Source organism: Cercospora beticola, chromosome 2 (genome assembly GCF_033473495.1).
Source record: "Cercospora beticola chromosome 2, complete sequence".
In the NCBI taxonomy this organism is placed as follows: Eukaryota; Fungi; Ascomycota; class Dothideomycetes; order Mycosphaerellales; family Mycosphaerellaceae; genus Cercospora; species Cercospora beticola.
In genome coordinates this window covers 2,749,743-2,769,835 of record NC_088936.1, presented here as the reverse complement: position 1 = coordinate 2,769,835, position 20,093 = coordinate 2,749,743, and the positions used below count along the sequence as shown (strand labels likewise).

Below are 20,093 nucleotides of genomic sequence, written 5' to 3'. Positions count from 1 at the left end.
TTTTGTTGACCACGAGTTTGCCGTAGTAAGCTCAGCTCGTTCGCAGTGAAGCGGCGGTCAACTCCGATTACTGTTCTTCGACACCGCTGCACACAACAACTCGGAATTCACTCTCTTTTCACAATGATCTGCAACCTTTTAGGCAGCCGCATGCCACTTTGCTGCGGAGTTCGATCCAGTCACTTGTGAGACGGGAGGCGTGGCTTTACCCGCCTTCGGTGTTCGGAATCGCATCCTTCGAACGAAGGGCAAACAGGGCTATAAGTCTATCGGGACGTCTGCTGCTTGGGTTCTCGTATTCTTCGCTCCCTGGCATGTCGCTTCGTTCACCAGACTTTTTCTTGCAAGGGCTTGTTTCGCATTTTGACAGCAGGAACCCTCTTTACCCCCCAATTCGCATCAGGCGTGCGCGATAACGAGGCATCAAGGCTGCAAAGAGAGAAGAGACGGAGACTTTGTGAACAGTTGAAGCTGTAGCATTCGCATCGAAGAGATGGGGTATTGTCTACAAGCCATAAGTGAGAGTCATCTGGAAAGCCTCTCCCTCATCATGACATCGTCATTCGTCTGATATGATTAATACACGAAGCGCTCATATGCAACATCAGTCAATCATGAGTGACCTGACTAGCAAGCGTCGTTCGGACACGCAATGTTCGTGCCGTATGGGTCTGGTCCGGCAATGCCTGCGACTTGGAAGATGGCGTTGATGACACCTCCGATACCCTCGCCAGCAATGAGACCGGCAGCGATTGCGTACCCGTAAATGTCGAAGCTCTGTGGGTTGCGCTTCGCCCAGTAGTAGCATGGCAAAGCTCCGATAATCATGGCCAAACCGTAGTAGGTTTGTGGCAGGCTGTGAATGCTGTTAGCAATTGCTCATACGCAGCACAAGAGCTGAGAAAACTTACACAAATGCAAGACCAATGCACATCATGTTGGGGTGGTAGACACGGTACTTCTCCCAAGTTCCGCGGTAGGCGTAATGACGGATGATAATCATGACGGCACCAAAGATGGAGAAGATGATGGCAAAGATACCACTGCTGGTTGGCACTGGGAATTCTGGATCGGTCATGGCCACAGCGACAGCCCTCCAAGCGGAGACGGATGGAGCACTGAATGGACAGGTCTCAGCGTTGATGTCCAGAATGCAAGGGTATGCCTTCGCGAAGAGCATGAAGAGGGCTGGGGCCAAAAAGACTGCAACAATCGTGCCCAGACCTTGGGCGACCCATTGCTGCTTAGGCGAAGTCTTGAGCAGGAACCCAACACGGAAGTCGCCGACAAGATCGGATGCTTGATTGGCACCAATGGAAGCAAGGGAGCCACCGAGAAGGTTGAGTCGCTGAGCGTGCTCGACTTCCCAGCCCTCGCCTTTGGTAGCCCCACCGAGGACGATTTGCGAAGCCTTCGATGCTGCGGTCAATGGGGTGATGTCGGTCACACCAGTGCACTGGACCGCCAGCAGAGAGAAGAAGAATGCGAGGAAGATCGACAGCAATGACATGCCAACAGGCATGTCGAATTGCACGCCCGTGACCACGCAAGTGAGGATGATGACAATGATGAGGGCGGGGAGCCACATCCACCACTTGACCAGCTCGCTGTCCTCCGCAAAGTCCTTGACGAGATCGTCCTGCTTTTGAGCACCCTTGCGCTCCAGAGACGCGCTAGAACCGCGACCGAGAGCAATGCGTGCATTGTTGATACCAGAGCAGGTTCCGCGGTAAATTGCTTTGGAGACGTGGTAGAAGACCTTGTACTGCAGACCGAGCTCGACGAATGAGACGACGATCATGAGTAAGACACCAGGCCAGAGCAGCCAGAAACGAGGGGATGGAGTATCTTTGGTCGATGCTGCTGTGCCCAGCGAAGCGAACGAGACATAACCCTCCCATTTGGATCCCTCCTCAGCGGCTGGTAGACCGAACGCAACGTTGTAGTGAACGAGAGTTGGTCCGATGATACCCCAGGCGATGATCGAACCAGCATAGAAGGAGATGGCGGTATTCAGACCGACCAGCATCCCAGCGCCAATGAAGGCTGGAGTCCACTCGATCATCCAGCCCCAGTTCTCGACATTGATGGCAGCGTTGTTGTAGTTGCCCCAGATGAAGAACCAGGTGAAGATGTGCCAATCCCAGAGGATACCAATGCAATATTGGGACACCACGCGCAACACAACGGCGACGGAGAATGCGATGGAAAGAGCTCGCATCTTCATCTTGGCAATGGCTTCACCAGTCGCGGCCATGTGCATAGCTCGGATCGTCATGGCGGTAGCAGATGGAGTTGGGAAAATCAGTCGCAGTTCTCTGGCCACGTAGATGATAAAGAACTTCCGGAGAGGAGTCGACATGAGGAATCCAAAGTAGCCACCGACCAGAGTCAAGGTGATCAGGCGTGGGAAGTCCTCCCTTGGGGTCGACAGCAGATCAAGTTGATAAAGAGCTGGGATACCAGAGATGAACACACTGCTCAAACCACCTGCGGCTGTCGCAGCGGTCTGGACAATGTTGTTCTCGCGAGGACCAAATTCACCACCCAAGATTGGGATATTCTCTCCCAGCTTGCGCCCAAGAGGCCTGCACCTGTTAGCATTTTCTCGAATGTGACGAGATTGTGGAAACGACATACTTGAGCACAGCGAAACCAATGATGGCGCCGAACAGAGACGCGCCGAAAGTCCATCCTGTCTTCAATCCGAGGTAGACATTGGAGGCGTTCACGAGAGCACCGCAAACAACACCCACGAGGATAGCGCGGATGGTGACGATGTAGTGTCGCTCTTCCGGAAGGTCGTCGAAGGGCGTGAATGGATCAGCCTCGGGCGCTTCTTGACCCGGCTTCTCGAAGTCGACCTCTTCCATCTCGCCCACGTAAGTGTGGCCCACTTTGTCGAGATCCTTCTCATTGCCAGTCTCTGACGACGGCGAGGGGACTTCCTGAGCCTCGCCATGTGTGTTGGTGTTGAAGACATTGCGCTTCTCGGTAAGAGGTGGCACGTCTGGGTTGATGTTGCCCTACTCATGCGTCAGTTGCTGTCGCGCGAAGCAGAGTAGAAGGAGCAGCACGTACCATTGGCATGACCGTGTGGTCAATGACCTCGTTGACGTTCGCCATGGTGGATGGTGTTCGTGTCTTTGCACCCAGACACGACTGTGATACGATTCACGCGAAACGGTGGCCGTCGAGGTGGGGGAACAAGATGATTTAATAACAGCGTGGTACATGCAACGACACGCTACTCACTCCAGGGCCCTGGACGGTCGCCTCGCATGGTCGCATTGAGCATCGGTCGTGTGTAATTGAAGCATATCAGCGCCGACCAGTCAGAGGGCGTGTGTGTCTGGCCTAGCTGCGAAGGCACGGTCCTGCCAATTTGGGCCTGGTCCGGGGTGGGCGGTGGCGCCAGGATCAGCATCCGGGTCGACTTGTGCTTCTGTGGACAGCCGGCCGGCTCACTAACTGACGCCTCCCACCAGCGGCACCACCACCGAGGGCGCTGTGCCGCCGTCTTGTCCAGACCAAGCTTCCATATCAACGCGCCTTGACACAGCCTGCGCATTGGAGCCGATATTGTGCAGGCCCTCGACTGCAAGTATCACCCGAGGTGATAAGGTCGCGAGACTCGACGAATGAGACCACCGATATTGTAGTGGCGCGCCCGCTAACGTGTTTGATAAGCGAGTGAGCCAGATAGGCATGTGAGCCAAGCCAAAATCGATCGATTTTCGGACGTGCGGCACGACAACGCAAGCAGGTAAGATTTCTAGAGAAGTACTTTAGGAAGCAAATTAGGTACGCATAAGCAGAATCCGAAGTTGAAAGTTTCCCCTGCCTTCTGGTACTTCGTCTACGATAACTTTTAATAGTCCCACTACTTTTAAAGTAGCGATTTCCTATCCTATATATTATAGCGCCTCTAAACTTCGAAATATTATAGAGCCTCTAGAGCAGAAGGTATCTACGTATTCGCAAGTCGATAGCGCCTAGGGGTGTCGAGATTTGCATTTTCGCAGAATCTCAAATCACGTGGTATTTCGGCTGGCTCACATGCCTATCTGGCTCACTCGCTTATCAAACACGTTAGCTGGATACCGACGATCGCACTCGTGAAGGGACCTCGCCCGCCCGACTCAATTCGACTGCACGCCCGCTTGCCAAGGCGCGATGGCTGCCGCCAGCGCGAGCAAGACATCGCCAACCGCAAAGAAGCAGTTCCTGGGCAGCGGAACTCGTCGAATCAAGCACAATCAGGGCAGACAGGGTTGCCCTTGGCCATCGGCTGTCAGATTTTCGAGACTCATCATTTGTTGACCTTCCCATCACCAGAACAATGTCGAAGCGAAAACGCAGATTGCTTCACCACCTCGTTGGCGAGCTCTCAACAGCGTCAAGATGGAAGCCATGTGCCGGCCAAGAGAATCCTCCCAGATAGCAACATTTCCTCCTCTATCGATACCATCGACACAGTCGTGATCTGGCACATGTCAAGCTCCTAGGCCGGGAGAGGAAGCTGAAGCCTCGGATCACTCGAACGCACGGCGAGGGCTTGTGTTGGTCGTGGCAGAAAGAGGAAGGTTGGCGCTTTCACCGTGTCTCGCGATTCCCGAAGGGCCTTCTGGGCGGTCTTGGCATACTACGCTATCTGAACTCTGCCATTCCTCCTCCTCAGGTGCGCCATGCTTTGAGAAGCATATGCGAAGCTGCTTGCAATCCTGATACGGCGGCAGCAGTATGTCGCGATCGATGCATGCGCTTACCAGCGGCAAGACTGCGTGATACTGAGTTGCTGTTGCTATCGGCATACGGCGTGCACGAGGCAGGCACGCGAGCAAGTTTATCCGCCACGTTGCAACCGAGACATCGGCCACTTCCGATCGTATCCTGTACCATGATTGTGCTGCTCTACAAATCTGCCGCTTCAACCAGCTTGGCTCTCCGCGGGAACACGATGCAACACGAGAGCTCTCCGCGAAATCCGACCTGCCACACAATCACGCTATTTACGCCGCACAGTCGCGCTGCCCCAGATTGCGCAGGACTCAAAGCCAGCTTTTCTGCAGCTACGCCACGTCTCCGACTGTTCATCTCCCGCATGACCTTCAAATCGCTGTGGCAAAGCGTTGGAATTGATCCTTCGAAGAACTCTATGATTTGCACGTCTGCCAATGAAAACGAACCGACAAGTTGCTGATCGCAGCAGCACATGAAGATCTCGCTGAGCCCGTGAACTCCACCACATCCTGGTCCGCCTGCCCAAACGATACGCAACCTGCTGCACACTTTTTATCGACATGCTTGATATGCGCAAAGGCAGGTCGCAGTAAGTGGCTGCTATGAACGGTCACGCCATGGTGTCGTCAGAAAGACCCTTTGGCTGGCGTGGAGATGCCAGGGAAGCTTCGGCCTTCTCCAGAAAGGCTTGCACACCTTCTGTGCTGCATGCGCTTGGCCGCAGACCCTGGAGGTGCCACTCGCTCACTACTCGATCTTCAGTAGTCTGCTCGATTCACTACTGCTTGTCGTCCTTCCAATACTGATCTCGTCTGATGGAGAATCACCAGGTCACGCAACTTTGTGAATCGGCTCTAACAGCGAAGGGCAACAGCCTGGGCTCGTCCAGCGATACATCCGAGAAGGAGCCAGCCTCAACAGCCTCGACAGTCTTCTTATATGTGCCCTTCATGGCTTTTGCCGTTACGGTAAGCAAGCGCTACCTGCTGATAGAGCCATCTCAGGTGCCACATCCGAATGCATTTTGGCACATCACGATTGACGAGATGAGTCCGGGTCCCGAATTTGAACAGCTCCTGTTCTGCTGGACACTTCGATCTGGTTCTCCCGCTCATCCAGCTTTTGCCTATTGACAGACTCTTCGCGACTGCACGTGCAGTCTTTCAGCATCAGAAATCTATGTCAGCTTTCTACCTGGATCGTGAGCTGGTGAGAACCATCGTGCAACATGGCTGTGTCCTCGATATGCTGATCTCCTACTGGTGGCTGATCTTCCAGCTCACTATCCTCGCCGCACAGTGCACTCCGTCCGATGACCTTTCTCACACTACTGAATGCGGCGCTTCCTCTCTTCACATGGCACTGGGATCCGAAAACGAATTGACTCAACAGCAGGCCTTGCGAACCCATATCAACACGATGTCAGCACATACCAATGGCCATCAAAGCGAACATACGCGCATATACGCGCCTCAACACGTTCTAGCACATGCCATTACTGCTCGCCATCCACGACAGTACCGCGTAGACACTCACAGGCAAGATCCGCACTACAATTGTCAGAGCTAACAATAAAACTTGCTAAATCAGCGAACGCACAGTAATACCGACGCTGGACGCGATCCTGGGGTATTTTTGTTGCACGCTGACTGAATTGCTGTGGCGCTACTGACAACTCCGCTTCTCTGGTCGACGATTGTGTCAGCACTGCAACCTTTCCTTCGTTACTCGATTGTGGACGGCAACGTCTTCACCGACCTCTACATCGAATTAGCATGTGCACATGTCGCTATTGAAAATTTCACGCTCTGACGAGCACGCATCGTACAACTCTCACCTTGATCTGAGTATGAATGGACTTGCATCTCATTCCGCCGAAACCTCTAAGCGCACAAAAACAGTGACAAGCATCACAGGCCTTTGTGAGGATCACACGGACGGATTGGCATACTCGCACCTATCATCTCCGCCAGCGGAAGCGGCGGTGTCCATTCTCAAAAGCTTTGGTGCAAAGGACTATGTTATTGTTGTCCAATGTACGAAAGCAAACTACAATCGCTCATCACTAGCATCCGTTCGCACTCGTGTTTGGAAGGTAACGTCACATAGAGCAAGTTATAAGGCTACACTGTCGGCTAAAGTGTTTGGTGGAGAAACGCTGATCTCTTTAAACTTCGAGCACATGGAGGAACATCTGTCCGGGGCACCTCACAGTCTCATACTTCAAATTCAACAAAAAGACCAGCCGAGCATTCGTTGTACATTGCTCCAGGACCCCACAAACGCCTCGTCACGATAACCACAAGTAATGCATACATGAGCGTGACCATTATCACAACAGCGATCGCGTACTATTGCTTCAAGACATCTCTCCGGAAACGCTCAAAATAATGGCCGTGTTCAGAGGCGTCACCGCGGCCTTCACCACTTTCACGATTGTTCAAGCCGCTTCGCAAAATGCCATAGGATCAGCAGGCTACTCTACCATCGACACACCAGGTTTCACGCTGGAGCTTGACGTTGCGAACCAAGTGGCTACCAAACTGACTGCCAAATCTGGTTCGAATGCTGGCAATGCGCCCTTCAACTTCCTGCTCTCGACCGCGAACAGGACCGATGATGGGTACTATGTATGCTTTGACCTCTATCTGCGATGTCAGTGATCACTCTGACTAACTGTATCACAGGCTCTGGGCGACATACAGATTCGCATGAGACCCGAGAACAGCGACAGCTGGATTGACGTTGCTTCTCATTTTGCTCGACAACCCATCAATAACAGTACCGACTCTGCAAATGGTTCACTGTCCAGTGCTGACATTACGGCCTCTCTGGGAGACAATTTGCCAATCACTGTTGTGCGATCCTGGAGTGCGGACCAGGACTCCGTAATTTTGTCTTTCACAATCAGCAACACCGGCAATGACACTCTTCAAATGGGTGGCGTTGGCATTCCCACACCCTATAACAACAACTGGATCGGCAAAAATCAGGAACAAACTTGGACCGAGAGCGTAGTCAGTGATCCTGCATTGTCGTTGGATGCTGGATACGTGGTCACCAACCGCCTGACTGGTGAAGGACCAAGCTTGATCACTACTCCGGTTGGAAAATGTGAGTTTGTGTTGGCGAATCTTGAAAGCGTGCGCTAATATGAGTAGCTCCTCTGGAGCAGTACCGTCTCGACTATGTTTCCGAACCGAATTACCCGGAGCAGTGGCTCGATAAGACTGTAAGGATACTTCTCACTGGGCTGCGTTCATGCGACTGACTTGATGTAGAACCTGGACTACAACTATGAAGGTGTCTTCTCCTGGTGGGTTGCCACATCGGGCTTGACGGAGCTTGATACAGCCGCGGCCAACAGTTTGGGCTTCACTCGCGGAAGTGATTTCAATGTGCCAACGGAGTTCTCTCTACGCCCATCCGAGTCTCGAACCATTGGGTTGAGGTTTCATACGAGTGCTGGACCTAGCAGTGTTGAGGATCGACTTCGAGCATTCGACAGGCCGACCATCGTCGGCGTCCCAGGATTTGTTGCATCTTCTGGCGAGCCAGTCAAGATGGTCATTCGAAGCTCATCTGCGCCCACGATCAGTGACGTATCTCCCGCCAATATTGCTTTCGAGGCGGTTCAGAATGTTGGTGAGGGCGTCTACGCGATTTCTGGAACAGCCCAAGCTGGAACTTTCGGTCAGACTCGAGTGACTATCGGCTTCGCCAATGGCGAGGTAGCTACAGCACACTACAGCATCATCAACCCAGAGACGACTCAAATGGATAATCTTGGTGCATTCCGCTTCTCTAAACAATGGTTCTCGAACGAGAGTGACTACTTCGGCAGAGGGCCTGGCATCATCACTTACGATAACAAGAAACAACAGCAGGTGGTCGATGATAGTCGTGCCTGGATTGCCGGCCTCAGCGACGAGGCTGGTACAGGAGCATACGTTTCGGCTACAGCCAAGCAGCTCAGCAGACCCAACAGAGCTGAAATCGCCATGCTCGAAGAATTCGCCACAACTACGCTCTGGAATCGCATACAGATCTCCGCACCCGGAGACACCTACGGCGGAGTCAAAAAGAGTCTCTTCTACTACGACGCCGCCCTCGAAGGCCGTGGCCTCTACCTCCCCGGCGTAGACCACAGTGGAACTTGGCCCAAAACTGAAGCCGACCTCCTCTCCCGCTCCTACAACTACCCACATCCTTGCGTCGTCTACTACACCCTCTACCGCCTTGCACGCAACACCGAGAACCTCACCTCAGTCCCCTGGACCTGGGCCCTCGATCGCGCGTACGACACCATAATGAGCATGCAACGCAACGCCGGTGTCACTGCCTACGCCCAATTCGGCCTCATGGAAGGCAGCTACTTCCTTGAAATCCTCCGCGCTCACAAAGCCGAAGGCGCAACGAATAGCACCCTTTCTTCTCGCGCCACCGATATCGAGAATTTCATGCGTCAACGAACAGATATCTGGCAGAGTGAACCTTACCCATATGCATCCGAGTTCCCTTGGGACAACACCGGACAAGAAGAAGTTTACATCTGGTCTGCTTACTTTGGATTCAACGATACTGCTACTGCAACTATTGGAACTCTTCTCGCAGTCATGGCTTCTGTCCCTCATTGGGGCTACTCCGGTTCTGGTCGGTCACTCTGGGACTTCCAGTTCTCCGGTGCTCCTGGCCCTGGGAGCTCGTTTGGACCGTATGCTGCATCATTATAAAGGCGCGCAATCTGCTTATGCATTGATTGAAGAATTTCAACGACATCCAAATGATGTGTGGATGCTGAGGGCTGCTTGGGGTGGAATTGTAGGACCCTTGACGACAATCGGGCAAGATGGATTTGGTGCTACGGGATTTCATTCTAGACCGGATTATTTGGCTTGGGATCCTTATAGTGGTGATAATGGTGTCACGATGGCTATGCATGCTTTGAGTACGAGGGCGGTGATTGTGCAGGATGATTCGCTTGGGGGTTGGGCTGGATTTGGAGCGAGAGTGAGTCAGGAGGGGAATGTTGTTGTGATCGAGCCTACGGATTCTGCGAGGCAGAAGGTCTTCATTGCGGACTCTGCTTTGTCGTTGGAGCTGGATGCCGGTCACTTTGCGGCTGTGAGGTATGATTTGGGAAGCCGAAGTGTTGAGGTTGAGTTTGAGGCCAATGGAGAGGGTTTCACGCCGAATGCGAGGTTGAAGTGGAAGACGACTGCTCAGACGACGAACTCCGGAAACTACCAGATTGTGGATGGTCAGTATGAAGAGGAGAGGGGTGCGACAGTTGTGCCACTGAGCGGCGATGGCACGACGAAAGTGACGCTTCGCCAGCAGTGAGCTTGATCGGAAAGGATCTCGAAATGTCCTCTTTGAGAGCAGAGAGGAATGCTTCTCTTCTATTTCGTAAATAGCACGTCTGCCACTCTCAGTCAAAATAGCTCGAATATGCATTCAATGCCGGCTGCCCGCCCAAATGCACATATAGCACATTCGAGCCCTCCTTGATCGTGCCTTCCTTAATCAGCTGGATCATACCGGCCATACTCTTTCCTTCGTACACCGGATCTGTGATCAAAGCATCCGTCCTCGCAGCAACCTTCATCGCTTCGATCGTGCTCGGGCCGGGAATGCCATAGATTCCTTCATGGAACCTCTCATCCAGAATGACAGCCTCATCTGGGATCTCCAGCTTCTCGTCCAAAAGCTTCGCAGTATTTCTCGCAATTCTGGTGACTTGGGCTTTAGTCTCAGCTGGTTTGCCACTCGCGTCGATTCCGATGACCTTTCTCCCGCGACCCTCTGCGACGGCACCGACAATGAGACCTGCGTGGGAGGAACCTGTCACAGAGCAGACGACTAAAGTGTCGAAGAAGGGGAGTCCGAGAGTCTTTTCTTGCTCTGCCAACTCAACGACAAAGTTCGTGAAACCCAAGCCTCCCAGTTCGTGATCACTTGCTCCTGCCGGGATGTAGTAAGGCTTGCCGCCATTCTTCTCAATCTCGGCGAAAGCTTCCTGCGTGGCAGTTTTGTGGCCGATGTGAAAGCCTTCGTTGTTCAATCTCACATCTCCGCCCATCAGTCTAGAGAGGAGAATGTTTCCTGTCTTGTCGTAAAGTGGAGGATCGATTGGAACCCATTTCTCCTGGACAGTGACGGCTTTCAGACCTGAAGCTGTGGCAACAGCAGTCACGGCACGAGTGTGATTGGATTGCACTCCGCCAACGGAGACGAGATGTGTGCTATTCTTGGACAATGCATCTGCGACGAGATATTCGAGTTTTCGGACTTTGTTTCCGCCATAAGCGAGACCAGAGTTGCAGTCGTCGCGTTTGGCATAGATCTGGACTTTGGAGCCCAGAGATTCTGTGAGGCGGGGTAGGTGCTGGATTGGAGAGGGTCCGAAGAGGAATGTAGCCTTGGGAATAGACTTGAGCTTTTGCAAGTAAGCTGCTTCTTCTGCCATTTTGTGATTCGTGAAGGCCTGACGTCGCTGTTCCTCTACCTTGGTTGTGCTGTGGAGAGGTAAGTGATCGGACATCTAATGATGGTGCAACGTTTGACTACTTTGAACTCCAGTAAAGCCACTGTGTTCACCCCGAGCATCGGAGCTCCAAGGTGAGGTGGAGTCGGCAAGACTTCGGCACGCATTTGAGGCGTGAAGCACGCCGGAAGCTGGCCTATCGATGACTTATCGGCTGGCTTGCCTATCCTTCACAACTACAGCTGATAGTTCATTGCGGACGGCATGGATAGGCCAACGAAAGACTGCCATGATACTTGAGAGTAGCGAGTTGCATGTAGTCATCAGTGCAGCCGATTTGGCTGTCCCCAGGGCTGTGAGCTCTCCCGTTTCCTTCCTCTGCAAATGTTCTTTTACAGTACAGCACCAAACCGATGTTGTAAGTCATGCTGCGAGGACGCCACATGAGCTCTCCGCAAACCAGATTGTCTTCCATGCGGATATGAAGCTGGGGGAGTAAGACTGCAATGCAATACCGTTAGTCCGTGCACGAGCAAGAAGTGCATCTCGGAAGGCAACGAGAAGCTTGATGTGTGCTTGTTTCTGTATCTCTATTGGTTGTCGCAATAAAAGAGAAGTGGAGACGAGTTTAAAGCCCGCTGGAAGTAATTGCTATGATAGATTCGAGCCCATGTAGGTAAAGAGCCCAGCCTCATCAGCGAGCTCTGTTTGGAGCCGACAGCAGCAATTCAGTCTTCAGTGCTGCCACGCGAGCAGCTACTTGTTCTTGCCCATCCTTGTGGGCTATTGAGGAAGCTTTTGACAGGAACAGGCAGAGCACTCGTTCACTGGCGGGAAGGGCATCCCGAATCTCCTTTGGGTCGCCCTTGGGCGAATCGAGGAAGTATTTATCCAGAAAAGTTAGAGCCTCTGTCGCTGCCGGGGTGGTAGGATGGTTTAAAGACAAAGCTGCGAGGCTGAAGTGAGTTGCAATGGGCTTAGTCGATTCGTCGAAGCTGACGAGGCGTGCTATTCTGCTCACAGCAAGATCCCAGAGCTGAGGACTTGTTCGTGAGTAGTCACCGGTGATAAATCGCGCTTTGAGGGTCATGAGGGCAGGCGCCAGTGAGATTCTTGCGACAGCCGGAAAGGGCTTATCGGGCGCTAAGCGCTGCTCGTCATAAAACCGTCTTTTTGCGTCTTCAGCGAACTTCTCCAGCCGTAAATAGCTTTTGATGGCACTGACGGCAGATCGGGGCGACATCATGCATGAGATGAGCCTGAATAATAGCTTTGAGCAGGTAAGTGCGCCACATTACGTCCGGATATGCGCCGTACAAGGGATCGTCGTATGCCCAGGCTAACGATTCCTCAGGAAGTGGTCTCATCCAAAATTGGTCGATGAGACCTTCAGCCTTCTCGGCAAGCAATAAGTAGCATAGCTGCATGGCTGCTTTGCGGTCGTTGGCCATCAAGGGCAGCCACAATATAGTGTCATTCCAAATATAGTGCAGCACGCTTCGTGCAAGTTGCTTCCTCTCCTTTCGGAAGACTGCAGGTCGGGCACGGCGTGGAAGTTTCGTGATGCGGGTCATTTCGGCGTCAAGACAAGCTCGAATCGTCTCTAGTGACACAGTATTGGTTGCGATTGATGATTCGAGACAGCTAGCAGCGTCCAGTCGTCCAGAGGTGATAGCTTCGTGGAGCGTTCGTGCCGCTGACGACCAGTCCCCAAAAGCAGTATGGCGAATGGAGTTCCAGATAGCCGTGGATTCCTTAGGAGACCGGCGCAGTACATTTTGCGGAGGCTGCTGGCCTACCCACGCAATCCTAGGTCTTTGAGCGCGTTCGATGTTGGAATGGAGCTTGCTGTTTGTGGACGAGGCCCGACTCCCAACGGCACCGCGGAGGCAGCTTGGAGAACAGGCATATCTACGCGACGGAGTCAGCCAGCAATGAACTCGCAGTCCATGGTGCAGCATGCCGATGGTCGTCGCTGTGATGGCAACACCACGCGCTGGCTCATGATGGGAAGTCAGAAACGTTCGCGTTCCGACACGCGGAAGTGGAACAAGGCAGGCGGCCGAGAAGGCGCAGCGTAACGTGACATGCCCACGGCAATCAGTGACCCATAATTGACTGCGTATATGCTCACTGTGACGCGATATTGTACCGAGCGAGCATTGAAGGCCATGTCGTGCAACGGAGGGAGGAATCTCGACACGGATCCGCGCCAAGAAGTCGGCAAAAAACCACGCGAGTGATGTCCCATGCCTCGAATTTCAGCGCGTTCCTCCACGTTATGGTAGTTGGACATTGCTAGAACAGCAGTCATGATCAAGAACAGCTGGGTACTCTGCGACAGAAGTCGCAACGATATTGTCATTCCTAGATTTGGAATAGGCCGCAGCATGTAGAACCTCATTTCCACCGCTCCACCGCGTCGTTGGTACTTGTCTGCGGCAGCATCGCTGACGATACAACGTCGATTACCTCTAATGTAGGCAACGAGGAACTCCTTTTACTGCTCAGTCATCCCACGTGACTTGTGTCTCCATACAACTCAATCCTCAGTGCGTCTTGCCTCTTCACAGGAAGATCGAATCGTAGGGGCTCGCGACCCTCGGCACTCTCTCGAATTTGACATAGACATCATCTGACCACAGACCCTCGTACTGGCCTGGCAGATCAATGAATTCCCGCACAAGGTCAGGGACGTCTGACTGATCTAAGCCCTCGAATTCGTCGAGGTATTCGTCGCTGAAAGCACCAGGCGTGATTTCTGAACCAAGGAGATCCAGTCTTTGAAGGTTGGGATTGCGTTGAATGAAGGCCTGCAACTGTGACAAGACCAAGTATGCTCCGCCAGTTAAAGAAAAGTGTCTGACTCCCGGCATTGTTGTCTCGAATACGAAGCTCTCGAATTCGCCGCCCCAGCCCCTCTTGCATTCGGACTTTGAAGGTTTCCAGAGTCTTCGCACTAGAAATTATGCTCAAGAAGTCGCGGGCGCCTTGCTCATAGTCGCTCTCATCCCGGAGTGCAGCCACGTGAACATCGAGGTGTCGCATGTGTTGCAACGCGTCCAGGAAAAGTGCGCGACTTGGCGCCAGTATTGACTGATTGCTCATCTGCAGCATCCACGTTTCTGCTTTGATAGCCATGCTCAATGTTTCGACTCCAGCCTCGCGGACTGCCGACAAAACCTGCGTCCAGGGCGCGTCCCAACCGGTCCAGTGGGTGGTGAAATGTGTCTTACTGTGACAGCTTGTGCAATTCGGGGACGCGAAACAGATCCAGCTCATTCCCTTGGCTTTTTGATCAATGAGTTCGAGCTGTAGCTCAATGCGGCGTGATAAGAAGGATCGAAACAGTCGAGTGAGCTCAGCAATACGTGATAACATCGTAGACGCGCTCTGACATGAAGCGCACCCAGGGTAGGCAACCACATCGTCCACGATGATCACGAGTTGTCGAAGGTGACGTCCAAAGACGGGATGCTCAGCCGCCCTGGCCGCTGTTTGGATGCTGTCCAGCTTAAAGAGCAGTAACGAGCGAGAAGTGAAATGTGCTTGACCGTATGTGCTAAGCACTTTAGCGGCAAAGTCTCGACAGGTAAGACGCAGTGCACGTAGTGTTGCGGTATCGGAGTGCTCGGCGATAAGTTCGAAGAGCTCTGGAGGAAGTTCGTTGAAAGGTGATGTGCCTGGCGCGCCGACCATCTTACAGTCTGGTTTGTGCGGAGCGACATTTAGACCTTCCATCATATTGACCTGTTGGGCCGCGCGAGGTTGTCGCGAAAGCTTGCGTTGTCAGAGTCGACGGTGGGACTGAATGAGAGTACTGAGATCCAGGTTTGCCTTGTGAGTCAGGAGTGGCTTTCGGAAAGATGCCGGCTGCCGAACGAACAGAATTGAGCATCACAGATCTCGCGACAAACGGATGGTTCGCATGAGATCATTCCTTCACTTGAAAGTGGCTATGGGCGCGGGACCTACACTGAAGTCAGCGGATCCGAATACGGAATACGCAGCAAGTTGTTCCATTCGACAAAATGATCCTCGACAATCGGCAGTACGCTGAAGCTTACTGTTTTGTGCCATTGCTCACGTATCTTGTGCGCGGTAGTAGAAAGCATCTCCCCCACTTCATATTGCTGCTCGTGCTCTCGATCGAAGATTTCTCGTGATGTGAGTGCCCATCCTCTGGCTTATTGAATCATAACCATCCCCACCCAACTTCCAACTGCTTCCACAGTTGATCTCACACCTCGCATAAGTGCAACATCATCCGACCACAGATCATCGTAGTCGCCGGGCACAATCATCAACTGCCGTACCGGACCATGAATGTCTTCCGCATCTATGATGTGAAATTCGCCGAGGAGGTCGTCGCTGAAGCTGCCACGCATGAAATCGACCCGAGTCAGATCTACTTTTCGCAGCGTAGGATTGAGATCGACGAATTGCTGCAGATCAGACATAAGTACGCACGTTGCAACCAAGTGGAATTCTTTGAGTTGGGACATTGGACGATGGAGAAGTCGCTTGTCGAAAACTTGACGTGAACCATCCAAAGCTTCTTGCAAATGTAACTTGAGTCTCTCAAGCTTCGGCGCGGAGCATAGCGCATTGTGGAGTGCGCTTGTAGCCTCGTAATCGGACCTTAGGCCACAAGGACGATAGTGCAGCTCGAATTGGCGCAAGTGCTGCAAGACAAATTCAAAATCTTTGGCCCGGGGCCCACAAAAGAATGTATGATAGAGGGAGACGGCCCAGATATCCGTTCGAATGGCTAGGCGTGAGATCTTGAGGTTGCTATCGCGAGCTGCGCCCAACATGGTTCCCAGCTGAAAATTCCCAAGCCCCATCGGAGAATCCAATCGTACTCGTGAGCATCCAGATCGGTACGCATCGAGTGTCGAATACTTCCCGGGTGGAAGGTGTGCACTCTCCAAGAATGTGAGTTCCACCGGCTTGCCGTGCTTACTCATGTGCCAGAGGAGTAGCTCAAGGTCTTCTTTACGAGCCGCCTTCGAGTATGGCTTCCTTCCTGCATCGCAGATACTACAGGCTGCCGAAAGCGGGTGACCTATTGTACGATGTCCCTCAGGATATGCCTCGTCCACGATGATCGTGAGCTTGCGAAGGTATCGTCCAAAGGCCTCGTGCTCTGCAGCTCCCACCGCGTTCAGAATGCTTTGCTTGTCGCAGAACATAATAGTCCTGGAGGCGAAGTGGGCTTCGCTGTACGTACGCAAAACTTTGGCTGCGATGCTCCGGCAAGTCAAGCGTAGTGATCGCAGGCCTGCATCGTCGACATACTCAGCAATGCGTTCTACCAATTCTGGCGCAAGATCAGTGAGGGCGATTGTGCTGACCATGGTGGCTGCCGGCTGATGAGAATCGTCGAAAGCAGTCCTTGGAACCTCTGCCATCGATGTTTGGTTCCATAGAGATGTGGAATGCTGTTAAGAGCCTCGACTGGATGGCTGAGTAGTCAGGGGAGTTGGCGAGTTAGAAACGGAGGAGGTCTACGTGAGCAGGCCAGTTGAACAAACGTGGAAGGAATTGGCTGCTGCTGTTTGCTAGAAGTGAGCAATAGGCGACAGTCATAATTGTCCTGTGACAGCTCAAATGTCAAATGAGATTGGCCACTCACTTGTGAGAAGCTAGCAGTCCCAATGAAGCTCGTGATTCTGTATCTGGGAAGATGACGCTGCGCGCAACGGCGATAGTTGACGGCCATGCCGAAGTTGAAACTGCTCTTCTACCGCCTTCGAGCGGGCAGAACGCGACGCCACATCATTGATTTGAACATGCCTTCGCAGCCTGGATTCCACGTCTCGATGTCGCTCAGTTCTGTTCGAATGTTCTCATGCTCTTGCAGTTTGCTTCTTTTGTAGGTCTGCACTCGTGCCCTCAATGTACAAATATGTTACACTGCATCCGCATCCTTGCGTTGCTCACCAGCTCGCCTTCTTCACACCAGGTATCCTTCCTGCCAGCGCGTTCATTCGGAATTGGTACTGCGACACAAAAGATCAGTCAAAGTCCCGTTCCAAGCCCCCGCGCCTACAGCGGTCTCTACTCACCCGCGCCATCCTGAAGTCCTGGAAGACACCCCTTCCTTTCCCTCCCATCGTACACCGATTTTTGATCTGCGTGGGCCGTGTATAACAGTGCATCTGCGTCAATTGTAGCTGTGCCTGCGCTCGCGTTCGTTGCGGTAATGAGGTATTTCGGATGATGTATCGCAGCGCTTGTCGTTCGGGCTCGTTCTGCTCGAAGACTTTGCGTTTGGTGTGATCGCGGATGACTTTGTTGTTGATGAAGCAGGAGAGGTCCAGCCTAGCCGGTCGGAAGGGCGCGAACTTGGTCATTGTGGCGATAGCGACGGCAATGGGAACAGTGACGGCGATGGTGGTGTTGAAGGTCGGCGAGGCGGAGGAGTAGGAGACTCGGCTCTGCGTCCCGAAATCCGAAAGCGAAGTCGTTAGGGTTTGGCTCGCGATCGGCGCTTGCGACGTCAATTCAGTTGGCGATCTTGGACAGGAATACCAACTTGCTTTTTGAAACTCTCTTCAGTACGCACGCGGCATAGTCTCCTTCTACATTAGGGCAATAATCAATCATGGGTGCCGTCTTTGGTGCCGCAGACATCGAAAAGCTAGTTGCCAACTTTCCTCCTCTTTCAATTTCAGCGAATGGTCGTCCTGCCGTCGTTCGCAGCTTTTCCAGAAACAGTCTCAAGAATACTGCAGAGGTCCTCTCATATTTCAAGACATTGGTTGAGCGCCATGACCAGAGAATACAAAGATCGAGTCTGAATTCTGTTCTTGGCATCGAAGAGAACAGCGATGGCATCCTCCTCGATACGTTGGACTCGCAGCTCTACTACAGTGCTGATGGTCGATATATCATACCACACCCTCTTATTGAGAATATTGCCGCGGTTCTCAAGGAGCGAGCGCTCCGGTTAGCAGTCGATCTTCACGCTTTTGCTCGGGAGCAGGACATTCGCTACGACAGCTTGGAACGAATGATAGAAGAATACTCTGGGAAGGACTGGCCTCGTGTGATTATCGATGTAGATAACACCTCGTTCCTCTGCAGCTATGTTTACTCCGAGAGTGTCAAGACTCAAATACACAATGCCACTTCCGACGCTGGCACAGACATCTGCAACATAAGCTCCATCATTGGGCCAGACATACCTGCACCCGTCGTGGCCGCTCTCGCAACGGAAATCGCAGAAAGCAAAGGTGGCGAAGTCAAATTTTCTGGAGAGCATGTGGTTTATATACCAAAAGGGCACATTGCAGCTGCTACAACTCAGGACGAAGAAGTTAGAACCGCTCAGGTGGGCAGTCTTGTCGTTAAACTCGAGCACGATGGCTTTTGCGTGCTTCGAGAGTCACCAGCAGAGTTTGTGAACGAGCTCAACGGAGATGTGGCTTTGGATGATGCTGTGATAGCTGAGTTTGCGAGAAAGAACCCAAATAGTCTCCGTCCGCTTGCAGTCGATGTCAGGCCTGAAGCTGAGGTGGTAGCTCGCGCGAGCAGGCTCTTAAAGGATACAAAGCTAATAGTCAGGCCCGAGACACTCCGCGATGAACTGGACATAATCAAGATGGCTGTCGGTACAAGAGCAGGGATCCTCTGGAGAACCGGTCCCAATGCAGCAATGCCTGCGAATGTCGTGCGAGACTTGCAGCACTCTGATTTTGGTACACAGCACAAAGAAGAGCTTGCAGACTTGCTGATACGCAGTCCATACGCGAAGGAACTCGAAGCTACAGCTTTGAATTGTTTGTCCGAGCTCGAAGCGGAAAGGCATGAACAGTTCGTGGAGCTGGTCGGCAGTAGACTCTGGTATCCACTACACTGCTATGCGGCTGGTGTCATGGAAGTACAGGATCCCACACTGAAACAGCATCTCGAAGACTTCATCACAGTACAAATGAAGTCGGATGCAGTACCTGCGACGATCAGTGCTGCGCGAGATCAAGGCTTTCTCAACGACAGACCGCGCAAGAAAGAAACCGATAAGCTGCAGAAGTCGATAGAAGAGGGCAAAATACTTCCAGACGTTCAGAAGGCAATCGCGAAATTTGCGAAGAAGCTGAACATTCCAGCACCCAGCGAGTCGCACGTGTTCACGACCAAGTCTCGCGCACTTTCACAAACGCTGAAGTCCATGGACAGGATGCACCGCGGGTCGGATGTCTTGCAGAACCTGATCTGGGTTCTGCTCGCAACAAGTGGACCGGGACTGTTTATGAGCTCGGGCAAAGACACGAGTAGAATGATCAAACACTATGATTCCGTCTGCGATGACCCTGAAGTTGCAGGTCTGCTTGCCATCTGGAGAGATAAGCTGAAAAGCGGCACTGAAGACCCTGAAGACATTCGGCAAATGAAGGAGCTAGCGAAGGCTGCAGTGGAGGAGTGGACAGAGGAGGAGCGTCGCAGGCCGTATGTCGGCACGTGAAGTGGCACAATTGTTGCAATAAGCTTGCTGATCTTCACAATGCTTCGTGGGTGTGCCGAAAATAAGCTCTGTATTGTTGCGAGCAATCCGAGCCAGCTTACTTCGGGTGACGCTCAATCAACAATCGGATCGCGCCCCATGGCCATCTGCAATTGCTATTGTCGGCACAGGCGCTTGTGGTTCTATCTGAGCAGAGCTATTGTCGGCGGCACCAATATCAGAAGTGGGTCCACCTCCTCGCCCACTTTGCTATTGTGCGCTATTGTCCTATTCACCTCACCTCCGAGTAGCTACTCACTATTGTCACCTGGAACACGCTAAGAAATCAAGCACTATATCTTGCCTTCGAGTCGCCTCCAACTCTTCTTCCAGTTTTCTCTGCACTTGCATTCC

General features: G+C 52.6%; 8 protein-coding genes across 8 annotated transcripts; 2 read left to right on the top strand and 6 right to left on the bottom strand.

Annotated features, from left to right (window-relative positions):
• Positions 1 to 627: 627 nt before the first annotated feature.
• Positions 628 to 3,126, bottom strand: RHO25_003011 (uncharacterized protein; the record flags this gene model as incomplete). Its single annotated transcript, XM_023598541.2, has 4 exons — positions 628 to 856; positions 912 to 2,588; positions 2,641 to 3,026; positions 3,082 to 3,126. The coding sequence occupies 4 exons, from the start codon at positions 3,124 to 3,126 to the stop codon at positions 628 to 630; spliced, it is 2,337 nt and encodes a 778-aa protein (XP_023455387.1).
• A 4,007-nt stretch (positions 3,127 to 7,133) lies between these two features.
• Positions 7,134 to 10,086, top strand: RHO25_003010 (uncharacterized protein; the record flags this gene model as incomplete). The annotated part of the gene is made up of 5 exons (XM_023598540.1): positions 7,134 to 7,373; positions 7,431 to 7,857; positions 7,905 to 7,975; positions 8,025 to 9,396; positions 9,479 to 10,086. 5 exons carry the CDS (start codon positions 7,134 to 7,136, stop codon positions 10,084 to 10,086), a joined length of 2,718 nt encoding a protein of 905 aa, XP_023455386.1.
• Positions 10,087 to 10,174: 88 nt separating this feature from the next.
• Positions 10,175 to 11,212, bottom strand: RHO25_003009 (uncharacterized protein; the record flags this gene model as incomplete). The annotated part of the gene is made up of 1 exon (XM_023598539.2): positions 10,175 to 11,212. The coding sequence occupies one exon, from the start codon at positions 11,210 to 11,212 to the stop codon at positions 10,175 to 10,177; it is 1,038 nt and encodes a 345-aa protein (XP_023455393.2).
• A 712-nt stretch (positions 11,213 to 11,924) lies between these two features.
• On the bottom strand, positions 11,925 to 13,403 carry RHO25_003008 (uncharacterized protein; the record flags this gene model as incomplete). Its single annotated transcript, XM_065602339.1, has 3 exons — positions 11,925 to 12,489; positions 12,524 to 13,025; positions 13,253 to 13,403. 3 exons carry the CDS (start codon positions 13,401 to 13,403, stop codon positions 11,925 to 11,927), a joined length of 1,218 nt encoding a protein of 405 aa, XP_065458411.1.
• Positions 13,404 to 13,797: 394 nt separating this feature from the next.
• RHO25_003007 (uncharacterized protein) lies at positions 13,798 to 14,929 on the bottom strand (the record flags this gene model as incomplete). The annotated part of the gene is made up of 3 exons (XM_065602338.1): positions 13,798 to 14,069; positions 14,122 to 14,465; positions 14,640 to 14,929. The coding sequence occupies 3 exons, from the start codon at positions 14,927 to 14,929 to the stop codon at positions 13,798 to 13,800; spliced, it is 906 nt and encodes a 301-aa protein (XP_065458410.1).
• A 488-nt stretch (positions 14,930 to 15,417) lies between these two features.
• RHO25_003006 (uncharacterized protein) lies at positions 15,418 to 16,590 on the bottom strand (the record flags this gene model as incomplete). The annotated part of the gene is made up of 1 exon (XM_023598537.2): positions 15,418 to 16,590. One exon carries the CDS (start codon positions 16,588 to 16,590, stop codon positions 15,418 to 15,420), a length of 1,173 nt encoding a protein of 390 aa, XP_023455395.1.
• Positions 16,591 to 17,172: 582 nt separating this feature from the next.
• Positions 17,173 to 17,589, bottom strand: RHO25_003005 (mitochondrial 37S ribosomal protein uS14m; the record flags this gene model as incomplete). Its single annotated transcript, XM_023598536.2, has 2 exons — positions 17,173 to 17,235; positions 17,302 to 17,589. 2 exons carry the CDS (start codon positions 17,587 to 17,589, stop codon positions 17,173 to 17,175), a joined length of 351 nt encoding a protein of 116 aa, XP_023455394.1.
• A 251-nt stretch (positions 17,590 to 17,840) lies between these two features.
• RHO25_003004 (uncharacterized protein) lies at positions 17,841 to 19,700 on the top strand (the record flags this gene model as incomplete). Its single annotated transcript, XM_023598535.2, has 1 exon — positions 17,841 to 19,700. The coding sequence occupies one exon, from the start codon at positions 17,841 to 17,843 to the stop codon at positions 19,698 to 19,700; it is 1,860 nt and encodes a 619-aa protein (XP_023455389.1).
• Between the last annotated feature and the right edge of the window lie 393 nt (positions 19,701 to 20,093).